The sequence below is a fragment of the Homalodisca vitripennis genome, unplaced genomic scaffold (genome assembly GCF_021130785.1).
Source record: "Homalodisca vitripennis isolate AUS2020 unplaced genomic scaffold, UT_GWSS_2.1 ScUCBcl_6746;HRSCAF=14101, whole genome shotgun sequence".
NCBI classification, from domain to species: Eukaryota; Metazoa; Arthropoda; class Insecta; order Hemiptera; family Cicadellidae; genus Homalodisca; species Homalodisca vitripennis.
This window is the reverse complement of record NW_025782850.1, coordinates 1-25,556: the sequence shown is the minus strand read 5'-3', so window position 1 is coordinate 25,556 and position 25,556 is coordinate 1. Positions and strand designations below refer to the sequence as shown.

General features: G+C 28.9%; 1 protein-coding gene across 2 annotated transcripts; it reads right to left on the bottom strand.

Annotated features, from left to right (window-relative positions):
- Window positions 1-3,443: 3,443 nt before the first annotated feature.
- Window positions 3,444-8,045, bottom strand: LOC124373935 (procathepsin L-like). Of its 2 annotated transcripts, XM_046832244.1 has the most exons (8): window positions 7,990-8,045; window positions 7,280-7,381; window positions 6,393-6,545; window positions 4,924-5,109; window positions 4,608-4,793; window positions 4,310-4,315; window positions 3,799-3,964; window positions 3,444-3,707 (listed from the first exon to the last, which is right to left on the bottom strand). In XM_046832244.1, the coding sequence occupies exons 2-8, from the start codon at window positions 7,373-7,375 to the stop codon at window positions 3,499-3,501; spliced, it is 1,002 nt and encodes a 333-aa protein (XP_046688200.1). In that variant the 5' UTR covers window positions 7,376-7,381; window positions 7,990-8,045; the 3' UTR covers window positions 3,444-3,498. The 2 variants fall into 2 exon arrangements, with proteins under 2 accessions (XP_046688200.1, XP_046688199.1); XM_046832243.1 differs by lacking the exon at window positions 4,310-4,315 and having other exon boundaries at window positions 4,602-4,793.
- Between the last annotated feature and the right edge of the window lie 17,511 nt (window positions 8,046-25,556).

Below are 25,556 nucleotides of genomic sequence, written 5' to 3'. Positions count from 1 at the left end.
ACTCACTTTTTCTCTTCTTAAAAATTCTATTACTTTAGGCATTTTAGAATCAAATGCGTTCTACAAACAAAATAACAGTAACTACATCCACAAACAGAACTTGTTTTGTTTACAAACACAAAATTGGTTTATTGTAACTGAAGACAGTTATAGACAGCTGTATTTTTTGTTAGTAGACAAGGCAGGTGTACCAAACCATAAATCTAAATCATAGTTTGGAAGAATACAACTGTGTTACTATAACAAATACTTCAGTTGCAATGGAAACACTAAATTGTTGGCATGTAATATATTTTTCAAAATAAAAATAAAAATAGTTCCCATCATCGGATTTTAATATTTTTTGCATTAAAATGTCAGGAATTAGTCATAGAATAATAAAATATTAAAACACGAAAATTTATAAAAATTTCATTTTTTGGATACCGAACCCCCTTAATTGAAATAGGATTTTCTGTTCCATATTAAACTTGTAAATAAACTTTTCATACTATGTATTCATTAATGTGACCTCAGAGATATCCAACTATGAATCTTCCATTTGGTACAAAGTTGTTGAAAAAATTAGGCTTCCCAGACCTATATATGTGTACCAACAAGGTATTTTGTACTAAAGAATCTTTCTAAATTTACTTAACTAGTATTGCTTAATCTTACACAATATTTGAAATAACTTCTAGTTACGACTTCACTTAATCTGGAGAACCTTCTTACGGAAAGTAGAAGCGTGCCACTAGGTACAGTGCATTTTTAAGGTTTTTTCATATTTATGATTTGTCTGTGCTGTATTTATTTCGATTAATATAGAGATAGCTCTTCACTACGATTCATGTTTCTGATTATGCCACTTTTCTGGTGAAAACTTTTGCCATCATCAAGCATCGGGAATGAAAAAATTATTAAGGCTGTTGGTGGTAATGTAACATCCAGTAACATACTAAATAAAAACTAATTATTCGAACATGTTCTGACCTTAAAGCTAAACAAGTGCACTGTTGAATTAACGCTACGATTAGTAAATCGAGCAGAGAAAGCGAACCTTAAGATCAGCTCAAAGGGAAGCCATCAACTCAACAGGTGGTTTGAGACATACTGTGATGTTTCCTTCAATGAAAAACATCATCTAACAAAGTACGAGATTATAAGTATTTTATTAAAAAAAACGGGTAATTAATATGTGATCTGTATGTTTTACTGATTTGTTCGAGCTGCAGGAGAGCATTTCTTAGAATATTTCTTGAACGACTTTTTTCAGCTTTGACTGAAGTGTATTTCTTCGTATGCTTTACAAAATTTACATGCGCTTAAAATATTGATCTGTCGTCTTATTATGGTTATTACTAGAACTGTGAATTGAAAATCTTAAACCAGTTATTTCTTATTTCTTAATAGGCTGTTAAATTACCGCTATTCTCATTATGTCTGTATTTTAACATTGAAGGTTAGCCTGAAGTAGGCAGGTATATGAACCCACTGATAAACGTACAAGTTGCAAGCAGCCACGTTATATTTGCACATCCTGCTTCTTATATTAATAAAGTTTACTAATTGCAGTAAACAAATTTTAACCTAATATAAAGTTTTTATCTAAGTTTTTTGCAGTGAGTGTATTTTGAACCATGTACACTAAGCAATTTTATTCAGTTTCTAACAGTAAATCCAACCTATCCTGACATGAATACTAGACAGTTCAAAACAATGTCATCTATATCTCATGAGTGTAACTAACTTATGATCTGATATATCCTGGTCTAGTAATCAATCATCATCTTATTGCTGTTTCATTGTGATCACGATCGCCCCTGTTCAGGATCATCTAACTTTTGCTCCTCGCTGTTGATTATTCATACATACTCTTCTGTTTTTAAACACAACATAAGTTACCAATCGTATTTTATTTTTCCTATTTGTCCTAATAGCATAACGTGTGATTACGCCACAATACGTCTCGTAACAGCCTTCGCTAACTTTGAATGCATCATTTAAAATCCGTATTGATCATTTCATTTTATAGATGTCCTATAGACAGACAGATAGGAAATAGTACAAAACAAGGTTTCATCCTTCCGGCAGACATATCCTTTTTCCTCATTATATGCATCATGCGTACCATGCATGAATGACGCTTAGATTACGTTCATAGTTAGACATACACCAACATAAAGTTCATTCTTGTCTATGTAACTTTAACATAAAAATTACATTACTGTTAAAATATTCTAATAGTATTACACACATATAAAGCTAATGTGTGCAAGTATATAAAGATCCCTTTTTCAGGATAATATAGCGTGTATATTCTAGAATATAACAGAAATATTAACCACTAAATAATCTTAGTACTAGTATTTTTGTTAATTATTACATATTTTTGTATTTTTCAAAAATAACTATTTTGTTGAGGTATTTTGTTGGGCTATTTTGTGACTTTTATTACTTAATTATTTGAGGTTTATAAGGATTCACAGTTTTATAAAATTGTACATACTAAATTGACATACACACAATTGAGAACTATTTACCATTAGCTCCTTATTTATGTGGAATATAATTTTCAATACATCATATTTTGTTACAGTCGATGTTCATAGCCGTATTTAAATTTGGAATATTACCAAAAAAAAAAAAGAAACTTTTAATTAAAAGAATAAATAATTTGTATTTAGTCAATTCCAAAAGATAAAATGTTATTTTAAGTTTAGAAAATTATTTGTAAACTGTCTTACACTGAAAAAACTACAATTAAAAAAGTATGTAATGTAACGTGTAATAAACAAGACTTTTTCAAAATTTAAAACATAAATACTACGAAAAGAACTGATATTGTTCGAAAGATATACAGCCAAATTTATATCTATCTCTTTAAGTATCATGTAACCTGCTGGTGTTTTTTTCAAATTTAGTTCATTGTTGAAGTAATAATTTATTCACTCGTAATAGACCCAAGCAGAATATTTAGAGGTTTTCTTACGTTTCAATTTCTGAGACAAAATGTTATGGTCCAATTCCTTTTCATCGTTCTACGGAGAGTCTGTCACATATTTGTGATGATTACATATTACTGTTTAATTTCAAGTACAAAATTATTTTTGGAAATTACATATTTATTAAATGATATATTCACTCTCTGTGGTATTGTAACTAAAAAAATCCTCAATATTAAATTTGTGCGTGTTATATGCATTATGTAATAATTTAAAAATTACCAATACAAAATATAAAAAATGCAAGTAATTTACTAAAACTATACATTAAAATTTATTTTGTTAATGTTTTAAATTACCTTTATGGTTTTTTAATTTAAAAAACAAAAATTCATAATAAGTTTATACCTTGACTAAAACGGCAACTCTATAGTGCATGTCTATGAAGAGTTTTCGCTTAAAGAGTTATTACAATAAAAGTGTATTATAATTTATATAAGGTAAAAAATAACTAATATCTCAATGCTCAGGTAAGTTTAATAACTCGGCCATATATCATATACAAAGGAAGTAATTAAACCTTGGGATAGCTAGCGGCAGTAGCAATACCGCACATGTTATTGTGGTTCCTAGCCATCATGGCGTAGCCGTTCATGCCCCAGTTACTGCTCCAGGAGTTCTTCACCAACCAGTAGGCACCGCCTTTCTTGGTCGAGCCGTAGCCAACAGCTACAATGCCGTGGTTAAGGGCAGTGGAAGAGCAGTCAGGATTCTGGTACACTCCTGGACAACAAGAGGACATTACGTAATGAGGAAAAATACAATGTTAGTCGAGTTGTCACAGGTGGAGTTAGTTACTGCAGTATGAACTTACCACTCTTGTAGTGTTTAAAGGAAATGTGGTCACCGTCAATGGCGACTGAGATCGGCCCAACCGTGGCCACAGCCTTCTGCAGAGCCTTCTCGCTGCCTGAGGTGATGTCAACATATCCATTGTCGGTGGCTCCCTTGTTCTTAGGGTTGTAGCGGCAAGTGCCATTCTGTAAATTAAAACACGTATATTTTTTAAATTTGGAACTGTAGGTATCTGAAATTCCAGTGGAAACATGGAAAAAACATGAGGATGGGAAATGTTTTCTTTGACCTAATATTTTACTATAAATGACAGCAAAAAAGATTGTTAATATGTTTTAGCACTGCTATAATTAAGTGCTACGTATAAAATAAAGCGAAAATGTGCTTTTTTAACTAAGACATACATCAAAAGTTTTTTACTGATTCCAATCACATCCTATCAGTTTGTATAAAGGCTATTTGCACAATATTAGCGTGTCCTTTAGCAAAATATAAGTTATATGAAGAAGCAAGGAATATTATTTACGTACGTAACCCTCGTAAACAAAACAATTTAGAATATTATCTAGGACTGTTATAATTAAGTACTACACACAAGAGTTAGCGCAAAATGTGCTATTGTTTTTAACTAAGACACATATCAACGAGTTTAGAATGATTCCAGTCACATCTTATCAGTTTGTTAAAAGATATTTGCGCAAAATTATCGTGTTTTTTTATTAGGATAATATATAAGTTATAAATAGAAGCAAGAAATATATAAATTAATAATAAAAGAATAATTTAAATTATATAAATAAGAAAGTTAAATTATGTACGTACTTTAGCCTCGTAGGGGTAAGATGCCTCTGTGTCAATGCCCTTGTTCTTTTGTACGTAAGTGAAAGCCTTGTCCATGAGACCACCGTGACATCCATGGTTTCCTTCAGCAGTTGAGCAGTCCATAAGATTCTGTTCACTGAGTGACACCAGCTTCTTAGTCTTCAGGTAGTGTTGACCCTCGAGACTTCCAGTCTGTTTAACACAACTTCACTTCAAAACGGTTTTCTAGACAATTATATCTATTTGCTTATATACAAGGTTGAGATGTCAATATATCCCTAGTAATCTATAGTACATATTTTATGACTGTTCAAATACTTACAGCACTGAAAGCCCAGCAAGATCCACAAAATCCTTGGTCCTTGACTTCAGTGACAGCTCCTTTCTTCCTCCAGTCCAAGTTCTTAGGGAGCTTGACGTTCTCTGAGTCGTCGAATTTATCTCCAATACTCTCGTATCCCTCTGGGCGCTTGTAGCCATTCATCATTGTCACAAACTCCTCGGTGGTCTGTGTGGGAGTTGAACGTATGTATTTGTATTAATATATGTTTATTTTGGACAAAATAACAAAATAGACTAAATACTAGCTATTGGTAAAACTTAATTTATTTTACTTGGCTAGTCAATCTAGACTGGTAGTCAATTAGTAATAAATTTAAAACCTTTGCTTACATTGAATGGGGCTTTTGTATATTGAAAAGGGCTATAAGTTTATGTTAAGTGGTTAGTTGCTGTAAATATTAGAACAAGATAGATCACTATCCTAATTGTCGTGGATCGAAACCATGGAACAAAGTTTAGGGCCTAGATATTTTAAACTCAAATGTTTTTTTACAAATACGTAATTAATGACCATTTTGTAAATTTACCAATAGATAAATGTTCTTCAGCACGCTTTTATGTCACCGAGATGAGGGCTGCTCGTCGGGATGCGTTCGCCTGTTAGTTCTCGTTTGCTTCTGTGAGTGAGGCTGACGTATATTCCGCGTTTTCGAGGATGACTAGTAATGCCGTCAAGAGTGATAATATAGCCCTACGCTTTTTAAACGTCATCTTACCAATCATACTGCCTATTATAGTTGTTATTTTTTAGTGTTCTTTGAATTCTTCTGCATTACCCTGTGTTTGGGGACAAGCACTGTTTCTCCCAATAAAGAAAACTTGTAACTCTCAAACTCCATCTAAAGTGATTCAATGCGTATAGGCTTCTTTTTCTTCATATTGAATTGTGTTGTGTTTAAAAATACTTATAAACTTTTCTTTTGTATTTTAAGTTTTTAAATCATTTTATATATAGACTTTTACTTTAACTTCATTTCATTTAATATACGTAAGCAATTTTGTAATTTTCTATATAAAGTATAATTTAAATTTAACCGCAAATTTATCATATTAATGTAAGTTTATTGTACAATGTATGAGTTTGAGTGGTACAGGACTTGATAGCTGTATCTCCGCCTTAAAATAAAAGCATTTTCATATAACGTAATAACGTATTTTTTTATACCATTCCATGTTTATATGTTATGTGCATAGGAACTTTACAATTTCTATAAAATCTAAGTAATTCAACTGCACGGTATTAAAAATATATTACTTTTCGTGTGAAAAGGATTGAAGATATCTTTGGTATATACAATTTTAAATACAGGTCAATATGTTGAAAAATCATAAAAAACATTTGTGCGATAAATTTAATCAGCATAGTGTCTCACATAGGACTAGATATTATCGTATCCTACTGCATCCTATCATTATTTGTTGTAAACCTATAATTATTTATTTACTTACCAAATCGGAATATTTATTGATTTCAACATCAAAAGTAACTTCGCCATTTTCAAACTTTTCATTGTGCTCTCGTACAAACTGCAGGTTTTCCAGGAAAATATTCTTTCTTTTCAGTTCTTCTTCTGGTGTATCGTATTCTCTTTCATGGGCCACCTAAAGTACAGGTTTCTATTAGATTTGAAATATAATCGTCCCAATGTAATGTTACCTATACATATATCATTTTTAATGTCTTTAGCAGTAAATTAATATCTTTGTTTGATATTTTTATAAATGTTTGGTCTTTATTAGAAAGTACATTTATAAATTTAAATACAAATTTGAAAAATTAGATATTTATTTAATACAATATTCCGATGAAGGAACAAACTGATTAAGTAAACTAGATTTAAAAAGTAACAGGTAACATGAGCTAATATTATGAATTAATTTAATTCAGGTATATAAATAAGAATTATTTTGTGGAATTATTCTAAAAGTAATAACTTTAATATTATGTATTTTTAATATTATTACATACCACATACATTTTTAAATATGCTATACACTATAATATTATTAGTTTAGTAGTCATTTTCATTACCCTTACTAGACATAAACATAAACCCTTACTAGACAAAATCTATTTTGACCTAGTTGATTTTCAGACTGTAATCTATCAAATGAATCCATGTTTATAGTTCTATTACCGTAATATTAATAAGAAATTTATTGAGTCAATTAATATAATCTAAATGCAGTTGGAGACAGCCGTATATCCTCCAAACTCTTGCCAACAAGATCTGATTGTAAACACGAGATCATAATCATGCTTTGTCGGAAAGAGTTCACTACTTACTCTATACAATTCTGCATTACCTTTGTGGTCTAAATGTATTCTGCCTTACCTTGAACAGTTCCCATTGGGCAAGATCTTCCTCGGACACTTCCAGAGGATGAGAAAGGGCGACGGCCACCAGGGCAGAGAGAAGTAAGAGTTTCATGTTTACCTGGAAACAACGGATTGATCTTCAATTTGTTATTACTTAACAGCCACTACATTATCGTATTGCATTGATCTAATAAACGATTATTATCGTGAAAAAATCTTTGTATTTTATTAAATATATTTGTATAAAATTAAATCTTAAAACGTTCAGTAATGGACCTGAAAACTAAGAATGCAAATATAAAATTTTAGATCCGGTTTAAAATTTCGACAAACTAGTTTTATATTTATCATAAAACTTAGAAAACATTGTCACCACAAATTGTTTGTTCTTGTGATATACATGAATAACTTAAATTTAATACTTATATTTTATATAGTAAAAGGTAATTATATCATATTATATTATATTTATTATATATAATATACATATAAGTATATTCCGTTTAGGTTTTTGCTTCAAACGCCATAAAATTTAATAAATATACTGAATACAAAATGTACCAATGTACCATTATAGGTATTCATCTCAGATAGTAGGTAATAAATATTAGTTTTTGAATATTTCATAAAACATTTACAATGCTAGAAAAAATAACAATTTCGATAGATATATATCGTAGAGAAATACTGTATAAATTTTGCAATGAATCAAACATCAAAACTCACCTTAAACTGTCTCGACCTCAACACTGTGTGAATGATGTGTAGTATGGATTCTTTCGAGCTTCTGTTTTATATACAGTTTTGGGTCAGACGGCCTCCAAGAATTATCTTAAGTGCGATGGACATTCCCAGTTATTCGTTGATAATACATCAGTCAAGAGCACTTCACCAATTTGCTCTTTATCTATACCCTGAATCTTGTGAAATAAAAATCTCTGGGACAATACGCTATAGATTCGCTAAGGTATGCCTGAAGCGTTATTCTTGGAATACACAAGATGTAAGATTTTCTTTATTGTTTGGAAATATTCATTTACTCGTGGTTTATTTTAGCTAACAAAACACGTATAATCACCAGACAAAAAAACCATTACTCTTATGTTATTTTTTGCAAAAATTAGCCCTTCATTCTAAGACAATACCCAACGTTACTTTAAACCATGCAGTGTATGTAACTGAAACATATTATATACTTGTGCTATTTGGAAACAAGGATTGTTTTTTGTTCCTAATTAGTTCCAATATATTTTACACAAATATTATTTACAAATTATCAAAGGCAATGCTGCTTACCTTTGTATTGTGTAACTTCAAAAATTCTGATTATATGTAAATATGTATTTTAAGTTTAATAAATGTACCCATATACAGTTTTAGCACTATAAAAAATTATATTTAAGTTTATTTTTATAAACAATTTACTATTTTTACAAGGATAAAGTTTTCTCGCTATTCTTCTGCGAAACCATAATATTTTACTTCTAAAATATAAGCATAGAAATGTTTTATGAGCTTTTGTATTATTTCCACAATATGACCCAGTTAAATGAAAAATATAACACTGCTTTTTTTTTTAAATTCGTATATATGGTTTTTTTTTTTAGTTACATTAAAACATATGTTTTTTTTTTTCTCATTTCCATCTTTTTTGGAAATAAAAAATTATTATTTTACAATAGAAAAATTTTTTCTAATAATATTGTTATTCGAAATTTATTTTGACGTGACAACTTTTTTAAATAGGTTCCGGTCGGAGCCCCATCATGAAAAATGGTAACCCCCCCCCGGTAACGTTCGTGCCCGTCCCGGGGTTTCCCCCCCGCACGGGATCCGCACGGGAAAAAAGCAGATAACGGGGGGTTTCCCCCCGCAGGGAAAAATTTAAAGCAGTAACTTGTTTATTCGTGAAAATGTGGAGGTGTTTTAGTTCGTATTTAAACAACTAAACCCAAAAAAAGGAATGATTTTACCTGTTTTATTATGTAAACTAGATTGATTGATTATTGTTAGATTTTCCCAAAAAAGTTGAGAAAAAATGAGTTTATAGGTTATGTCATACTATTGCAAATGTTGATAGTTTAAGTAAATTATTAGTTTAAATCCTCTGCAATAATTCGTAATTCAGTCGATTGAGGAAAAAAAACAGCGCGTATTTGCTAGTTAAACATTTAAAATAAAAATTATAACCTTAACCTTTCATAAAAGTGGACCCCAACAAACGAACTTAAAAAGACCAATCACCACGCGCGGGTTAGAATTTAACTGTGTTTAGCAAGAATTTCAAATTTCCAATTTTTTAAATGTTTTTTTTAACTTTACCATTTACAATAATAAAAAATTGTAATTTTTTTAAAAATTTTCCCCCCTATTTTTAAAATTAAACCCAAAAATTATTTTTTAAAAGAAAAATTTTTGTTTTTTTTTTTTAAATTTCCCCCAAAAATTTTTCCCCTTGTTTTTTTTTTTTAAAAAAGGGTTTATCAAAAACTTTTCCTCAAAAAAGGGGTTTTTTACGAAAAAAAGGGGTTTAAAAAAAAAACCAAATTTTTTTTTCCCCCAACGGGGAAAAAAATTTGGTTTTTAAAATTTTTTTTCCCCAAAGGTAATTTTTTCTTATGTGCTGAAAGGTGTTTTAAAAAACCCCAAATTTTTTAACTTTTTTTTTTTTAAAAAAAAATTTATTCCCCCTTTAATTTTAAATTGAAAAATTAATTTGTCCTTTATAGTTAATTTTAAAATTAAATTTAAACTTCTTAAAAAATTAAATTTAACGTTTTTGGTTTTTTGAAAATTTCAGTTAAAATTTAAAATTTTTAAAAAAAACCCCTTTTTTTTTGGGAAAAAAATTTTTGAGTAAAAAAAACGTTTATTTTTTTTTTTTTAATTTTAATCCTTTTAAAATTTTTTTTATTTTTTTTAAAAAAAAGGTTTCTTTAATTAAACAACAAAAAAAAAGGAATTTAAAATAAGCCCCAAAATTTTTTAAATTTTAAAACCGGGAAAGTTCTTAAAATGGTAAAAGGGTTTGTAAAATAGGGAAATTTTTTAGATTGGTTTGAATTCCCCCTTTTTTGAACCGGAAATTTTTTAAACCTTGGTTTATTTTTAAAACATTTAAAAATTCCCCCTTGGTTAGGCCCAAATAAAAACCCCCAAGGGTTTTTCTTTTAAAAATTTTTGAATTAACCCATTTTACATTTGCAAAACCAATCTTTTTTTTAATGTGTTTTTAACCTTTTTAAATAAAAAAAAGGGGTAAAAAAAAATAAAAAAAAAAAATCCCCCGGTTTTTTAAAACCCCCAAAAAAAAAAAAATTTAAAAAAAATTTTTTAAAAAAGGTTTTTTTTAAAAATTAAAAAAAGGGGGTTTTTAAAAAAAAATTTTTAAAAAAAATACTCCATGGGAAAAGCCAAAAAAAAAAATTCCCCCAAAATCCCCCCCCCCCCCCCAAAGCCCCAAAAAAAAAACCAATAACCCCCCCCCTTTTTTTCCCAAAAACCCCCAATTCAAAAAAAAAAAACCCCCCTTTTTTAACCCCCCCCCCCCCCAACCCCCACCCCAAGACCCAAAAAAAATTTCCCAAATTTCAAAAGGGTTTTTAACCCCCCAAAAACCCCCCCCCCCTTTTTTAAAAAAACCCAAACCCCCCCCAAACCCAAAATTTTTTTAAAAAAACAATTCCCCCCCCCCAACCCCACCCCCCCCAAAAAAAAAAACCCCCCCCCCAATTAAACCCCCCCCCCCCCCTTCCCCCACGAAAAAAAGGACCCCAACTAACCCCCCCCAAAAACCCCCCCCCAAAAACCCCAATATTCCCTTTAACCCCCAAAAAAAACCCCCCCCAAAACCCCAAACCCAAAAAAAAACCCCCCCATAAACCCCCCCCAAACCCACCAAGCCACCCCCCCCAACCCCCATCCCCCCCAAAGGATAAATTAACCCCTAAATCCAGAAAAAAATTTAAACCCCAAAAAACCCCAAAGTTTTCCCCAACCAAAATTTTTGCTTTTTAAGTTTTAATTGGGTTGGAACCCCTATTTTGTTACACTAAGAAAATTTATAATTCAGTTTCCAAACCCTGAAAACCCAAAAACCCTACCCCTGTTTTTTTATTGCCAAAAAACAGTTGAAAAACCCAAATTCACCCCTAAAATCCCCCCATAAATTTTTTTGATGCCCCTTTAAAACCCCTATACACCCTTTTGGCCCCTTAAGAAAACCCAACCACTATTTTATTGTTTTTTTTTTCATTGTGATCCCAAATCCCCGCCTTTTTTTTCAAAAAAACAAAATTGGGTTTTTTGCCCCCCTCTCACTGTTAAAATGTTTTCCTTTATTTCTTTCTTTTTTTAAAAACCCAAAAACCTTTTTTTTCCAATCGAAAATTTTTATTACTCCAATCTGTCCTCCCAAAATTTACACAAAAAAGTTTTTTTCCTAAAATCCCTCTTAAAAACAGACTCCCCCCCAAATTTTTTTGAGGGGAAAAAAATTTTTAAAACCCCAAAAAAGAGAGAGAGCCCAAAAATTTCCCGTTTAAGTTTGGAATTTTTTTGCATATTAGTCCCCCCAATTTAAAATGGGTAAATTTTTTTTTTTAAAACACCTAAAAACCAAACTATTTTTAGGTTTTAAAAAGGGATTTTTTTTAATTTTGGGCTTTTTTATTTTGTAGCTTTTTAAAGTAATAAGGTTTAAATGAGATCCAAACGGTAAAAACATTAGCCCTTTATTTTCCCCTTTTTTTAAATTTTTATATTTTTTAAAAGCCCCCCGGGTTAAAAGGGGCCCCCCTTAGGGGTTTTGGGGAAAAGGGGGTAAAAAGGGTTTTCCCAAAAGTTTTCAAGTTGCACCCCATACTGTGCCCCACTAAAGAAACCCTGTAAAGGAAAAACGAGCAAATTTTTTTGCCCCTGCCCCAGAAAATTTTCCTGTTTGCTTTTTCCTGAAAAAAAAAAATTCGGCTCACCCTTTGTTTTTACTTTTAAAAAGGCCCGGGGGTTAATTTTTTTGGGTAAACCAAAAGCCCCCCCTAAACGACAAACCAATTTTTTTTTTTTTTCGAAACATCAAAAAATCCCCACTCTTTCCTTCAATACTTAAAAAAAATTTTTAACCCCATATTTTTTCCATTTTCCAAATAGGAAACATTAACCCCCTTTTGGGAAATTCCCCAGGGCCTTTTTTTCTTTTTTTTTTTTGGTTTTTTTTTTTAATTTTAAAAAACAAAAAAAAAATCACCCGGGAAACTCCCTTTTTTTTTTAAATTAAAAATCGGATAAACCCAAACCCAATTTTTAAAAAACCAAGTTGTGAAGAAAAATTGTTTTTTTTTCAGTATTTTTTTTTTTTTTAAATGTTTTTTTTTTTTTGAATAAAAAAGAACATTTTTTTTAAAAATACAAAAAATAAAAAAAATTTATTTTTTTGGTTTTTTTTTCCCCCTTTACGGAATCTCTGGGGTCAAAAATTTTTCGAGGGCCCTTTTCTTTTTAAAAACCACAGTGTTTGATTTTTCCCTTTTTTTCGCCCCGGTAAAAACTGGGGAGCTCAGGGGGAAAAAACCCCTTTTACTTTTTTTTTTTAACCCACTTTTGGTACAAACCCCGGGGAAAAATTTTTTCCCAAAACCTTTTTCAAGCTGAAAGATGCCCCCCTCAAAAAAACCAAAAACGTTTTAAAAAAATTTTTTTTTTTTAAGGATTTCGGTTTTAACAAAACGGTTATAATATAAAAATTTTGTTCTCCAAAAAACCCAAACCCAAAAAAAAACCTTTTTCCGGGTTTTTTCCCTGAAATTTTGGGGTTTTTGATTTTAAACTAAAACCAGATGATTTTCCAAAAAGGGCCCTAAAAAAATTTTTGTATGGAAAACCCAACAATGACCCCTGGAAAAGGTTTTTTAATCTATTTTAACCCCGTTTTTTTTTAACACAGCCCCCTATTTTTTTTGTTTTTTTTTTTGAAAACGGGGAATGGGAAAAGGGTTTAACAATTTAAAAAAGGTTTTTTCAATAATTTTAGATTTTTTTAAAAAAAAACAATCCCCCCTTAAACTTTTAATCGGGCCCCTTTGACGTTTTTTTCAAAAATACCCCTTTTTTAATTTTGGGAAAGTTTTTTCCCCTTTCTTTTGTTTTTTTTCCCCACAAAATTTTTAAAAAATGGGGGAATTTTTAAAATTTTTTGGAATTTTTGTTTTTTTAGGTTTTTTGGGGGGTTTTTTTGGCCCCTCGAATCCCCTTTTTTTTTTAAAAAAGGGTAAAAAGGGAAATTTGTGCTAAAAATTTTTAAACGGGTTTTTTATCGTTTTTTAGTCAAAATTTAAACCCTTTTAATTTTGTTTTTTTTCCCAAACCCCAAAACACTTTTTCCATTTCCCCAAAATTTTAAAAAGCAAAAATTCAAATTGTCCCCCCCAATTAGTTTTTTTTTTTTTACTTTCAAAAATTTTTTATAAAAATAAAAAACAAAACGAAAAATTTTTTTGCCCAGTGTTAAACAGCAAAAAATTTTTAAAAAAAAATTTCTAAAAACATCTTTTTTTTTTTAAAAATTTTAAAAATTAAAGATAAATTTTAATCAGAAAACAGGGGTTTTTGGTTTTCGGTATGAAAATCAAATATTAAAAAAACATTTTTAAAAATTTTTTTTTTATTTCCAGTTTTGCCCCCCCATTTGGAACAAATTTTAAAAAAATCTCACGTTTAAAAATTATTTTTTAAAAAAAACTAAACCCAATAAAAAAAAATTTAAAAATGTTTTTTTTTTTCATTTAAAATTTTAATTTTAAAAAACCTGGGGGGGTTTTTCTTTTAAAACTTTTTAATTTTTTTACTTTTAAAAACGGGGGCCCCCCAATTTTAAAAAAACCAAAAAAAAAAATTAAAATTACAAAATGCCCCCAAACGTTTCCCCCCCTTCCCCTTTCCCGGCCCTTTCAGCCCAAAAAAAAAAAAGGGGGTTAACGCAATACTTTAAAAAACAAAAATTTTAATTTTGGAATTTTTGGGAAAAACCCCCTTAAAATAAGGTTTTTTCCCCCTTACACAAAAAGCCCCCATGGTAATGGGTTTGGGAAAACTCCCCCCCTTTGGGTTTCGTAGAAAAGTTTTTTTCATTTCCTATTTAAAATATTTTTGTATTTTTTTTAAAATAAAAGGACAAGAAAACTAAACCTTTTCAACACGATTTTAAAAACCAAAAGAAAATTTTTTCCGAGCCCTAGTTTTAAATCAAAACTTTATATAAAAAAACCCGTAACCCCCCCCCACACCCCACAAAACCCCAAAAATAATTTTTATAATTTTTATTTATTATAAAATATATTTTGGGGGTGGGGTTTTGTTTTGGGTGAAAAATATTTTTTTTTAATACAGGGGGGTAAAAAAAAAGCCCCCTGAAAACGGGGAAAAAATAAAAAATTAAAAAAAATTTTTAATTTTTTTTCCCTTTTTTTTTTAAAAAATTTTTTATTTAAAACCGCGAAAAATTTTTGGATTTTTTTTTTTTATTTAAAATGGAAGAAAATGCAGGAATTTTTCCCAAATTTTTTTTTGAGAAACCCTTAAAAACTTTTCAGTTTTATCCCTAAAACCCCCCCAGGGGGAAAATAAAAATTTTTTTAAATTTAAAAAAATTTTTTTTTCCAACCCCAAAAAAACAAAATTTTTTTAAAAAAAAACTTTTTTTTTGTGGGTGGGGAAAACCCCCTTTTTTTTTTTTTCCAAAAAGGGGGGCCAATTTCCCTTTAAATTATGAAAAAGGCCCCAACCCCCCATAAGCCCCCCCCTTTTAAAAAAATATAGGAAGAAAGGTTTTTTTTAGGGGGAAATTTTAAAAAAAAAATTTTTTTAAAAATGAATTTAAATATACGGGATTTTTTATTACGTTTTTAAAAAACACTTAAAAAATCGCTTTTTCTTAAGACCCGGGGGTTGTTTCCCCAAATTTAAAACCCTTTTTTGGAGGTTTTTCCCCGCAGCAAAATTTTTTTTTTCCTTTTTTAAAAATTTTTCATTTTTTTAAATAATTAAAAAACTTTAATTTTTCAATGTAAAACAAATGTCATTTCCAGTTTTTTTTTTTTTTCCCCAAAAATTTTTTTAAAACCCAGTTTTGGGTTTTTTATAAACCCCTGAAAAATTTTTTCACCCGGAGAAGTTTAAATTTTTCCCCCCAAGCCCGGGGGGGGAAAAAGGGGCCCGTTAAACTCCCAAACCCCCTTTAAAAATGGGGGTTTAAATTAACACCATTTAAAACCATTTTTCCGGGGGAAAAAAAAAATCACCCTGTTGGGGTTTTTTAAGCAAAACACTATTGCCACCCTTTTTAAAAAATTTTTTTAAGGGCGGGGGAAAACCCCGGGGAAAAATCACCCTTTTTATCCCCCCACCCCGGGAAAATTTTTTCAAAACCCAAAAAAGGTTTTTTTTTAGCAGACGGGGTTGTATATAACAGTTTTTCAATAAAAGTTTTTTTTTTCAAATAAAAAATTTAAAATTTTTTATTCAACAAAAAAAAAATGGGGAAAAAAATCAATGAAGATATTACAAAAAAAGGTTTTATTTTTTGTCTACCCTTACCCTTTTTTAATTTTGTTTTTTTTTTATAAAAAAAATTTAATATTTTTTTTGCCCCCTTTTTTTTAAGAAAAAGTTTTTAAAAAACCCCTTGGGAAAAATTTGTTTTTTAAACTTTTTTTGGATTTTTTATGGAAAAAAAATTTATATTAAAAAAAATTTTTTCCCTTTTTTTTAAAAAAAAGTGGTTTTTAAAAATCTTTTTTTTTTTTTTTTTCCCCGTTTTTTTTTTTTTGGAAGGGAAAAATTAATTTTTTTATTTTTTTTTCCCCGTTTCCAAAAAGATTTTTTTTTCATATAAAAAAAACATAAAAAAAAACACAAAAGGGTTTTTTGGGGAAATAACTTTTTAAAAAATGAAACTTTTTTTTGAAAATTTTTTTTATTTTGGAAAGAAAAAAAACCCCCAAATTTTAATTGGAAAAAAATTTTTTTTTACTAAAACCCCCCTGTTTTAAATATATTTTACTTTATTTTATATTTTAAAAAAATATTTATATTTATAAAAAAAATTATTTATTTTATAAATATATTTTATAAATAAAATTAAAAAAATTATGTGGGAAAGCCCAAAAATTTCCCCTTTCCCCCCAAAAATAAAATTTAAAATTTTTACATTCTTTAAAAATTTTGTATAAAGGCAATACCCCCCAAATTTTTTAATTTTTTTTTTAAATTAAAACTTTTTAAAAAAGAAAATTCCTTTTTTTTTAAACGTTTTTTAAATTTTATTTTGTTTTTTGGCCCTTTTCCCCTTTCACAAAACTTTTTTTTAATTTTAAAAAAAACAAAACCATTTTAAAATGGAAGCCCCTGCCCAAATAAAACTTTCTTTTTCCCTTTTTTTTTAAATTTTTTAAAAAATTGGAAAATATATTTATAAATAAAAATTTAAAATATTTTTTAAAATATTTTTAGGGGGTGTGTGGGGTGGGTTTTTGGGTGGGTGTGTTTTGGGGCCTTTTGGTAAAATGTGTGGGGGGGGGTTTGGGGGGTTGTATTTTTTTTTAAACCCAAAAAATTTTTATGATATAGGGGAAAGAATTTTAATGAGGTGAAAATTTGAAAAATTTTGCTTTTTTAACCCCAAAAATAAAAATACGCCCCTTTTTTTTTTTAAATTTTTTTTCGAGACGGAATAGAAAATTTTTTAAAAAAAAAAACAAAACCCAGGGAAAAAAATTTCGAAATATCCCTGTAAGGGTTTTGACATTGTAAAAGGCTAAAAAAATTTTTTTTAATGTGCAAAAAACCTGAAAATAAAAAAAAAGTGAAAGTGTTTTTTCGTTAAGTGAAAAATTTTGGAAATGTTTTTTAAAAGGCCCTATTTTTTATCAATGAAAAAAGGCCCCCCTTACCCAACTTTTTCCTCCTCTGCCCAAAAACCTCGCAGATATCTAAAAAAAACTAAAAACTGGCAAATCCCCCCGGAAAAAGTAGTTTCGAAAAGGGCCCAAAAATTAAAATTTTTTTCTGGGATTTTTAATTTAAAAAAGCAAAAAAGGGAAAGAAAACCGGGGTGTGAGGGGGCCCCCTTTTGTTCAAAATTTCCGGGGAATTTTTTAATTGAAAATGCCCCTACAAATTTAAATTTGACATTTTTTTTTTTTCCCTAAAAGAATAACCCAAAGGGAAAGGGGGGTTTTTTTAACCGAAAAATTTTGGTTTTCTAAAAAACAAAAAAACGCCCCCATTAAAGTTTTTTTTTTCCCTTTGAAATTTCCCAAATAAAATAAAATTTTTTTATAAAATTCCAACCCCTTTTTGCCCCCCCCCCCCAAACCCCCAAATTCAGAAAAAAAATTTCCCCCAAAAAATTTTTGGCCAATTTTGGTTTTTTTTTAGTGAAACAGGGGTTTTTTTTTTGGGTTTTTGGTAAAATGAATGTAAAAAAACAAAAAACCGTTTTTAATTTTAAAAATTTTTTTGGAAAAAATGGGGTTTTGGAAAAAGAAAACTTAAAAAAAACACCCTAAATTTTTCTAGCAAAACAAAAAAAAATTAAACCCAAGAAAACCAAAAAAAATAAAAATTAAAAGGGTTTTTTTTCCTAAAAATTTTGAAACCCAATCCCTTTTTTTAAAAAATTCCCCCTTTAAACATTAGCCTTTTTTGCAATAAAATTAATTAAAATTTCAGAAACTAAAAAATTTTTTTTAAGTAAAAAATTTAAAAGTAATTTTTTATTAAATAAAACAATTTTTTTTTTAAAAAAAAAAAAGGTTTTTAAAAGGGGTTTTTAAATTTAAATTAAAATTAAAAAAGGAAAACTTTTTTTTGGCCAAAGTTAACGTCCCAAAAAATGGGGGGGGGAAAAACCCTAATAAACCCCTTTTAAAAGGAAAAGAAAAAAAAAGTCGAATGAAAAATAAATTTTTTCCCCATATTAAAAAACTCATTTAAAAATACCATACGGGGGCAAATCCCTGCCCTAAAAAGCCAAAAAAGGGAAACTTTTTTTTAACCCCATTATTTTTTTTGGGAAATTTAAAATTTTACTTTTTTCGTTCTTTTTTTTTCCATCGAAAAACCCAAATTTTAATATATAAAAAAATGTTTTTTTTTTCCTTTCAGAAAAAAAAAAATTTTTTTAAAAAAGGATTAAAATTTTGATTTTTTTTGGTTTTTTAAATTTTTTCCCTTAAAATTTTCCCCTTTTTAAAAAAAGCCCCTTTTTTTAAATTTTTTTTTCATTCGAAAACCCGGGGTTTGTTAAAAATAAGAAAATTTTTGGTTTTTTAGTTTTTTTTTTTCCCCCCTTTTTACAAAATTAAACTCTTTTAAGAAATTTTAAACCCCCCTTTTAAACACGTGAAAAAAAAAAGGAAAAAAGGAAATTTTTTTAAAAAAAAACCCCAAAAAAAATTTGGCCCCCAAAAAGGGTTTTTTTTTTTTTTACTTTTTTTTTTTCCAAAACTTTTTTAACTAAATAATTTTAGAAAAAAGGATGTTTTTTTTTAAATGGTATTTTAAAAAATTTTTTTTTTAAAAATTTTTAATCTAACTTATTTTTTTTTAAATCGAAAAAAAAGTTTCCCCTTTAATTTAAAGTTTTTTTAAAAAAATTACTAACTTAAACATTTACCCCAAGTTTTTTTATATTTTAAAAAAATAAACAAAAATTAGGCCCCAAACCCCATGTTTTTTTTTATTAGCCCCCCCATGAAAAAAATTATTTTTCTAAAATTTTGTTTTGGGGTAACAAAAAAAATTTAAAAGGATAGAGCAAAACCCCAAACCCAAACCTAATTTTTTTAAACCCCCAAAAAAAAAAAAACCAATTTTTCCACCCGAACGGGTTTTTTAAAAAGGGGTGCCCCCCCGCAAAATAAGGGAAAACCAAAAATAAAAACAAAAATTAAAAAGTGACTTTTTTTTTGTGAGTTTTGCCGGGACTTTTTTTTTTAGTTTCTGGAGGTCTCCCCGCTTTAAAAAGGGCCCCAAAAATAAAATTTAAAAAACCCTGAGAAAGGCGGGGCCCCGGGACATCCAAAACCCGGCCCCGGGGAGGGGGAAGGGGGCTTTTGGAAAAAATTTTTTTTGATTAAAAAAAAGCGGTTGCTCCCCGTGTGTTTTTTTCCCCAACAGATTTCCCCAACCCAACCGAAAATATAGCCCCCCCCTTTTTATCGTTTTTTTGTTTTTTTTCTTTTAATTTCTCGTTCCGTTTAAACACCCATGAAAAAATTAAATTTTTTTTTTAACCTTTTTTTTATTTAGCTTTTTAAAAATTAAACTTAAAAAAAAAATGAAAAATTAAAAAAAGGGCTTTTTTTTTTAAGGGGAAAAAAAAATTAAAAATAAAAAAATTTCCAAATTGGAAAATTTTTTTAGTTTTTTTTTTTTATTTTTAACTGCCCTTTTTAACGGGAACTTTTTTAATATAAAAAACCCCCCCCTTAAAAGGGAAAACCCCCAAAAATATTACCCAATTTCCATATTTTTAATTTGTTTTTTTTCAAATGTAATTTGATTAGCCCAGGGGGGGAGAAAAATTTTTTTAAATTTTGGTAGTTAAATGAAACCAAAAAAATATAAACCCCTTTTTAAGAAAACCCCAAACAGATTTTTTCCAAATCACACCCTTGGGGGTTTTAAAGTGATGAAATTTAAACGTTTTTTTAAGAAAAGGGAAAGAGATTTGGAAAGGGGGGGGTTTTTTTTTTAATTCAATTTGCCCCCCCTTCTTCAACTTGGCCCTAAACCCTTCCCCGTACCCTTTTTGGTAGGCTTTTCTTTTTTTAAAATTTGGGGTTTTTTAAATTTGCGGGGAAACCCAAACTTTTTCAAGAAAAGGAAATAAAAATACAAAAAATTTCCCAAATTTTTTTTTTTGGAAAATTTTTTTTAAACTATTTTTAAAATAAACCCTTTATTTTTACTAAAAAAAATTTTTTTATTGGCAAAATCTCCCCCATCAAAATTTTTTTTTTTAAATTTTCCCAAAATTTTCCCTTTTGCTAAAAAAATTGGAAATTTTTTTTTTTTTTTTTTTTTTTTTAAACGGACATAAAATTTTTAAGGGGTTTTTTTTAAAAAGGTTTTTTTTCCCTTAGGGAAAAAATCTTTTTTTTTTTTTAAAAAATTTTCCGATACCCCCAAAAGGAAAATTTTTGGGAACAAAGTGTCTTGGGGCCCCCAAACGATTTTTTAACTTTTTTTTAAAAGGGAAAAATGACCATTTAAAAGGGCCTGGGTTTTTAAAAGGGGGTTCAAAACCCCCTAAATTTTAAATTTTTTTTTGTTTTCCAAAATTTTTGTTACCCTTTGGACCCCCATAAAAGCAGACAAAAAAAATTTTTCCCCTAAAATAACCTCCCAAAAAAATTTTAAAAAAATTTTTCTTTTTTTTTCCTTAACTTTTCCCCGGATACCCCTGGGAAAGATTTTTTGCCCAAATGTGTTTTTTAAGGCCCCCTTTTCAACAAAAAAAAAAACCCGTTTAAAGGGGAAAAATCAAAACCAAACTAAAATTTTACATGGGGGGTTAAAAGGGGGTTTGGGTTAAACCCCTAAAAAAAATTTTTTTTTTTTTTGTTTTCCCCAAAAACTTTTTTAAAAACCCCCAAAAAAACTTTAAAAGCTAAAACCAAAAAAAAAATTCCCCTCTTTCCCTTTCCCTGAAAAAAACCCAATGTTTGTAATCAACACATAGGAACATAAACAACCCTAAAAAACCCCCCCCGAACCCAACCCCCCCCTTTAATTCCCCAAACCAGAAAAAGTAAGAGTTTTTTTTTTTTCCCAATGAAAAACCAAAACCAATTAATGGGGGAAGTTAAAAAATTTTTTTTTAGAAAACCCAAATTTTTGAGAAACTAAAAACTTTTTTTTTTTTTGTAAATTTTCCCTCCCGCCCCTTTAAAAAATATTTTAAATTTTCCCACACCCCTAGAAAAAAAAAGATTTTGCATGGGGAAAATTAAACCCCAACCCAAAAAAAAGGTTTTTTTTAAGGGGGAAAATTGCAAGCAAAAAGGTTTTTAAAAAAAAAACTAAAAATTTTTGTTTGTTTAAATTTTTTCCCGCTTTTTTTTTAGAAATGTGAATTTTGGAATACACATGTATTTTATGCTCTAAAAAAAGTTTACCCATTTTGGTCCGAAAAAAAATTTTTTAGCCCGGGTTTAAGTAAAATAACAGTGGGGAAAATTTTTTTTTTAAAAATTGGGTTTCCCCCCCCACAAAAAAGGCCCCTTATTTTTTTGGTTTTTTTAGCCCTTCCTGTTGAGCTAAAAAATAATTTTTTATTTTTAAAAGGAATCAAAAAATAATTTTTTCCAACCCAAATACTTTTAAAAAATTTAAGCGTATTTTTTTTGCCCGGGAAAAAACCCAAAACCCAAGCTGGGGGTTTAAACTTTTTTTAAACAAAACGTTTAAAAAAATTTTTAAAGCCCCAAATAAAAAAAAAATTTTTAAGTTTAAAAAAATTAAAACCATTTAAAAATTTAAAAATTTTAAATAAACTTAAAAAGGGGTTTTAAAATTTTTTTTTGGGAAAAACCCTTTGGGAAAAACAATATTTTAAATTTAAAACCCCCTTTAAACCTGTTTTAAAAAAATGGGGGGGGAATTTAGTTTTTTTTTCCCGTTTTTTTTTTTGAGGGAAAAATTTTTTTTATTTTTTAACCCCTTTTCAAAAGATTTTTTTTTTTAAAAAAACCACAAAAAAAAAAACACAAAAGGGTTTTTTTTTTAGGAAATACCTTTTTTAAATATGAACTTTTTTTTTGTAAATTTTTTTATGTTTTAAAAAAAAAATTTCCCCCCAAAAATTTTGGAAAAAAATTTTTTTTAATAAAACCCCTTGTATATATAAAAATATATAAAATATTTAAAATATAAAACATACATATATTATATAAAAATTTTAATTTATATTATTTTAATATATATAATATATAATATATATTATATATATACACTAACATATGATCGGAAGACCAAATACCTGTCAAATGACTTCTATTTACATTCATTATATTTGTATAAATGGCAATAGCCGAATTTAATTTATTTTCAATAAACATTGAATAGCAATCACTTTTTACGATTCAATTATTTTGTATTTGGCCGTTTCTTTCACATACGTGTTTAAATAACCAAACTAACATATGATCGGAAGACCTGTCAAATGACTTCTATTTACATTCATTAAATTTTGTATAAATGGCAATATATAATATATATTAATATATATAATATATATATATATTTATAACGTGTGTGTGTGTGTGTGTGTGTGTGTGCGTGTGGGGGAATGTGTGAAAAAACGGACGTTATGCCCATTATATTTAGGGAATATAATTACGTTCGTTCTCTTGTTCATCGCATACCATTTTAATATATGAAAAATGTTTCTTTCCGTCAGATAAAAAAAATTTTTTAATAAGGATTAGAATTTTTCGATTGTTTGGTTATTATTTATTCTAACATATTACCTTTTAAAATGACTCATTTCTAATTTTCATTCGTAAACTGTTGTTATATAAGCAATTTGGTTAGTGTTTACCACTGTACATATTACTCATTAGTATTTAAACGCCTAAGCACGTGATAAATAAAGGTAAAGTAAGTTTTAAAAACTCGAAAAGGTGTCCTGAGGGTTTTTTGTTACTTTGTTCCAAACATTTTAAAAAATAATTTTAGATAAAGGATGCTTTTTAAATGGTTTATTATTTTTAAAATTTTTTTAATTAAGTATTTATTTTAATCGAAAAAAGACCTCCTAGGGTTAGTTTAAAAAAATTCTAATTAACATTTATAAAGATTAATATATGAAAAAAACAATATAGGCCCCTAGCCATGTGTTTTTTATGCATGAGATATTCTACAATTGTTAGGCTAATAAAATTAAAAAAAGATAGAGCGAGCCGCCCCAACCTATTTGATTTAAACCATTAAAAAACCCCAGTTTCAGCGAACGGTTATTAAACGGGTTGTCGCAAATAACCGAACAATGAACTATTCAAAGTGACTTCGGTGTGTTGTTTCCCCGGGACGTTTGTTACTTGGTGTCTACCGCGTTACGGGGGGGAAACAAAATAAACATCTGAGCAAAGCGCGGTTTGACACCCGGAAATGCCGGGGGGATGGGGGACTTGGAAATTTGTTGATTAAATAAAGGGTTGTCCCTGTGTGATTTTCCAACACTGATTTCTAATTCCCGCACTTAGTCTTTTCGTGTTTGTGTCCCCGTTATGATGTTTTCTTTTTACAAGAGGAAAAGTTGTTGTTTACTTTTATGATTTGGCCCCCTTCTACAATTTTTAAAGATACCCCTGCTGTTGGATTATTTAAATTAATTTATAGAAAAGTAGTGTGTTAGTTACTGTTAGTATTTGACCACCTTCTTTCGATTTCAGCTACCACTTTATGTTAGCTGATGTATTTACTTAGATTTAGTCAAAAGGGGGGTCTGTAGTGTTTGTTTTGTACTGTATATTGCCACTTTAAATTTTTCAAACTACCACCTGTTAGCTGTGTTTTACTTTTGATTTTGTCAAGAGGAAAGTATGTATGTTAGTTACTGTACTAGTATATATGACCACCTTGCTACAGATTATCAAGCATACCACTGATGTTAGCGAGTATTTATTAGATTTAGTCAAGAGGAAAGTTGTAGCTGTTAGTTACTGTACTAGATAATGACCACCTTGCTACAATTATCAAGATACCACTGACTGTTAGTGATGTATTTACTAGATTTGTCAAGAGGAAAGTTTAGCGTTAGTTATGTACTAGTTAATGACCCCCCTTGCTACAGATTTTTAAGATACCACTGACTGTTGCGATGTATTTACTTAGATTTAGTAAAAAGGGGAAAAAAAAAGTAGCTGTTAGTTAATTTTATAGTTAATATGACCACCTTACATAACGCAATAATTAAAATCATATCCTTGGTGTTTTATCTGAGTAATTTTTATATTTGGTCAAGAGGAAAAGTCAAAGTAGCTGGTAGTTATGTACAGTTTAATATGACCACCATAAGTTTCCCCCAAAATTTCAAAATTTTCCTTGGTGTTATTGATGTAATTTGATTTAGTCAAGAGGGGAATTAAATTTAAGGGGGAGTTAATGCCAAGTAAATATGCCACCTTACGAAACGCCACAGATTTCCTCAACCTTGAGTGTTGTGATGTAATTACGGATTTAGTAAAGGAAGAGAGTGGAAAGGGGTTAATTCACACTTTCTCTTAACTTTGGCGGTAAATTCTTAAGCTTTGTAGGCTCTTTGTTACTAATTGGTTTTAAAGTGGAAACAACATTCAAGTAAGGAATAACATACATTTTTACACATTTTTGAGGATATTTATTACTAAAACATTATTTTTTACCGACGAAATTTCATAGAGTCAAGCCCCCACTCATAAATAATTTTCCAATTCCCGATATCCCCGAAAGCTAAAATTGCCACTGTCTTGCTTAGATAGGAAAAAAATTTTTTTATATATATTTTATATATTATATATATATAAAAATTTTAAGGGTTTTAAAATTTGGTTTAACCCTTGAGGAAAAATATTTTTTTCTTAACATTTCGATTTTGAAAGATATTCGACCCAATGGTCTTACGCTCTAACAAATAAATGTTTTTAAGGGGATCAACCACTGATTGCTTTGGGGTTTTTAAAATGGGGTTAACCCTTAAAAATATTTTTGCTTTCCCCCAAATTGTTTTCATAAAAAAAATTTAAAGATGACACAAAAATTCCTATAATTACTGAAATAAAACATTTTTTGAAAGTCAACAATAGGGACAGAAAAAATCTTACAAAAACCCCCCAATCGCCCCATTTTAAAAGTAAAATAAAAAATTTTTCTTAAAACCAACCTTAATGAAAGCTGAAATCTAGTGTTGCCCCTTTGAGAACTATACTTTTGTTTGTAAACTTTCTCTAGAAAATTGAATATACCACATAGACAAAAAAGCTATTTCATGAAGATAACCAAGCTAAAGGTTTTTATGGGGGGGTGCAAGCATAAATTTGAAAAAAAAAAAGGTATTTTGTTTTTAATTTCCCGCTTTTTTATAAATGTGGAAAATTTGATAAAAATGTTTCTTATGCTCTAAAAGCTACTATTGTGCGAAAATCCTTAGCCGGTAGTAAAAAAACAATAAGAAATTATTAGTAATTTTTTCGTCCCTAAAAGGTCTATTTTTGTTTTTAAATTTTTTGGGGCTATAAAAGTTTGTTTAGACC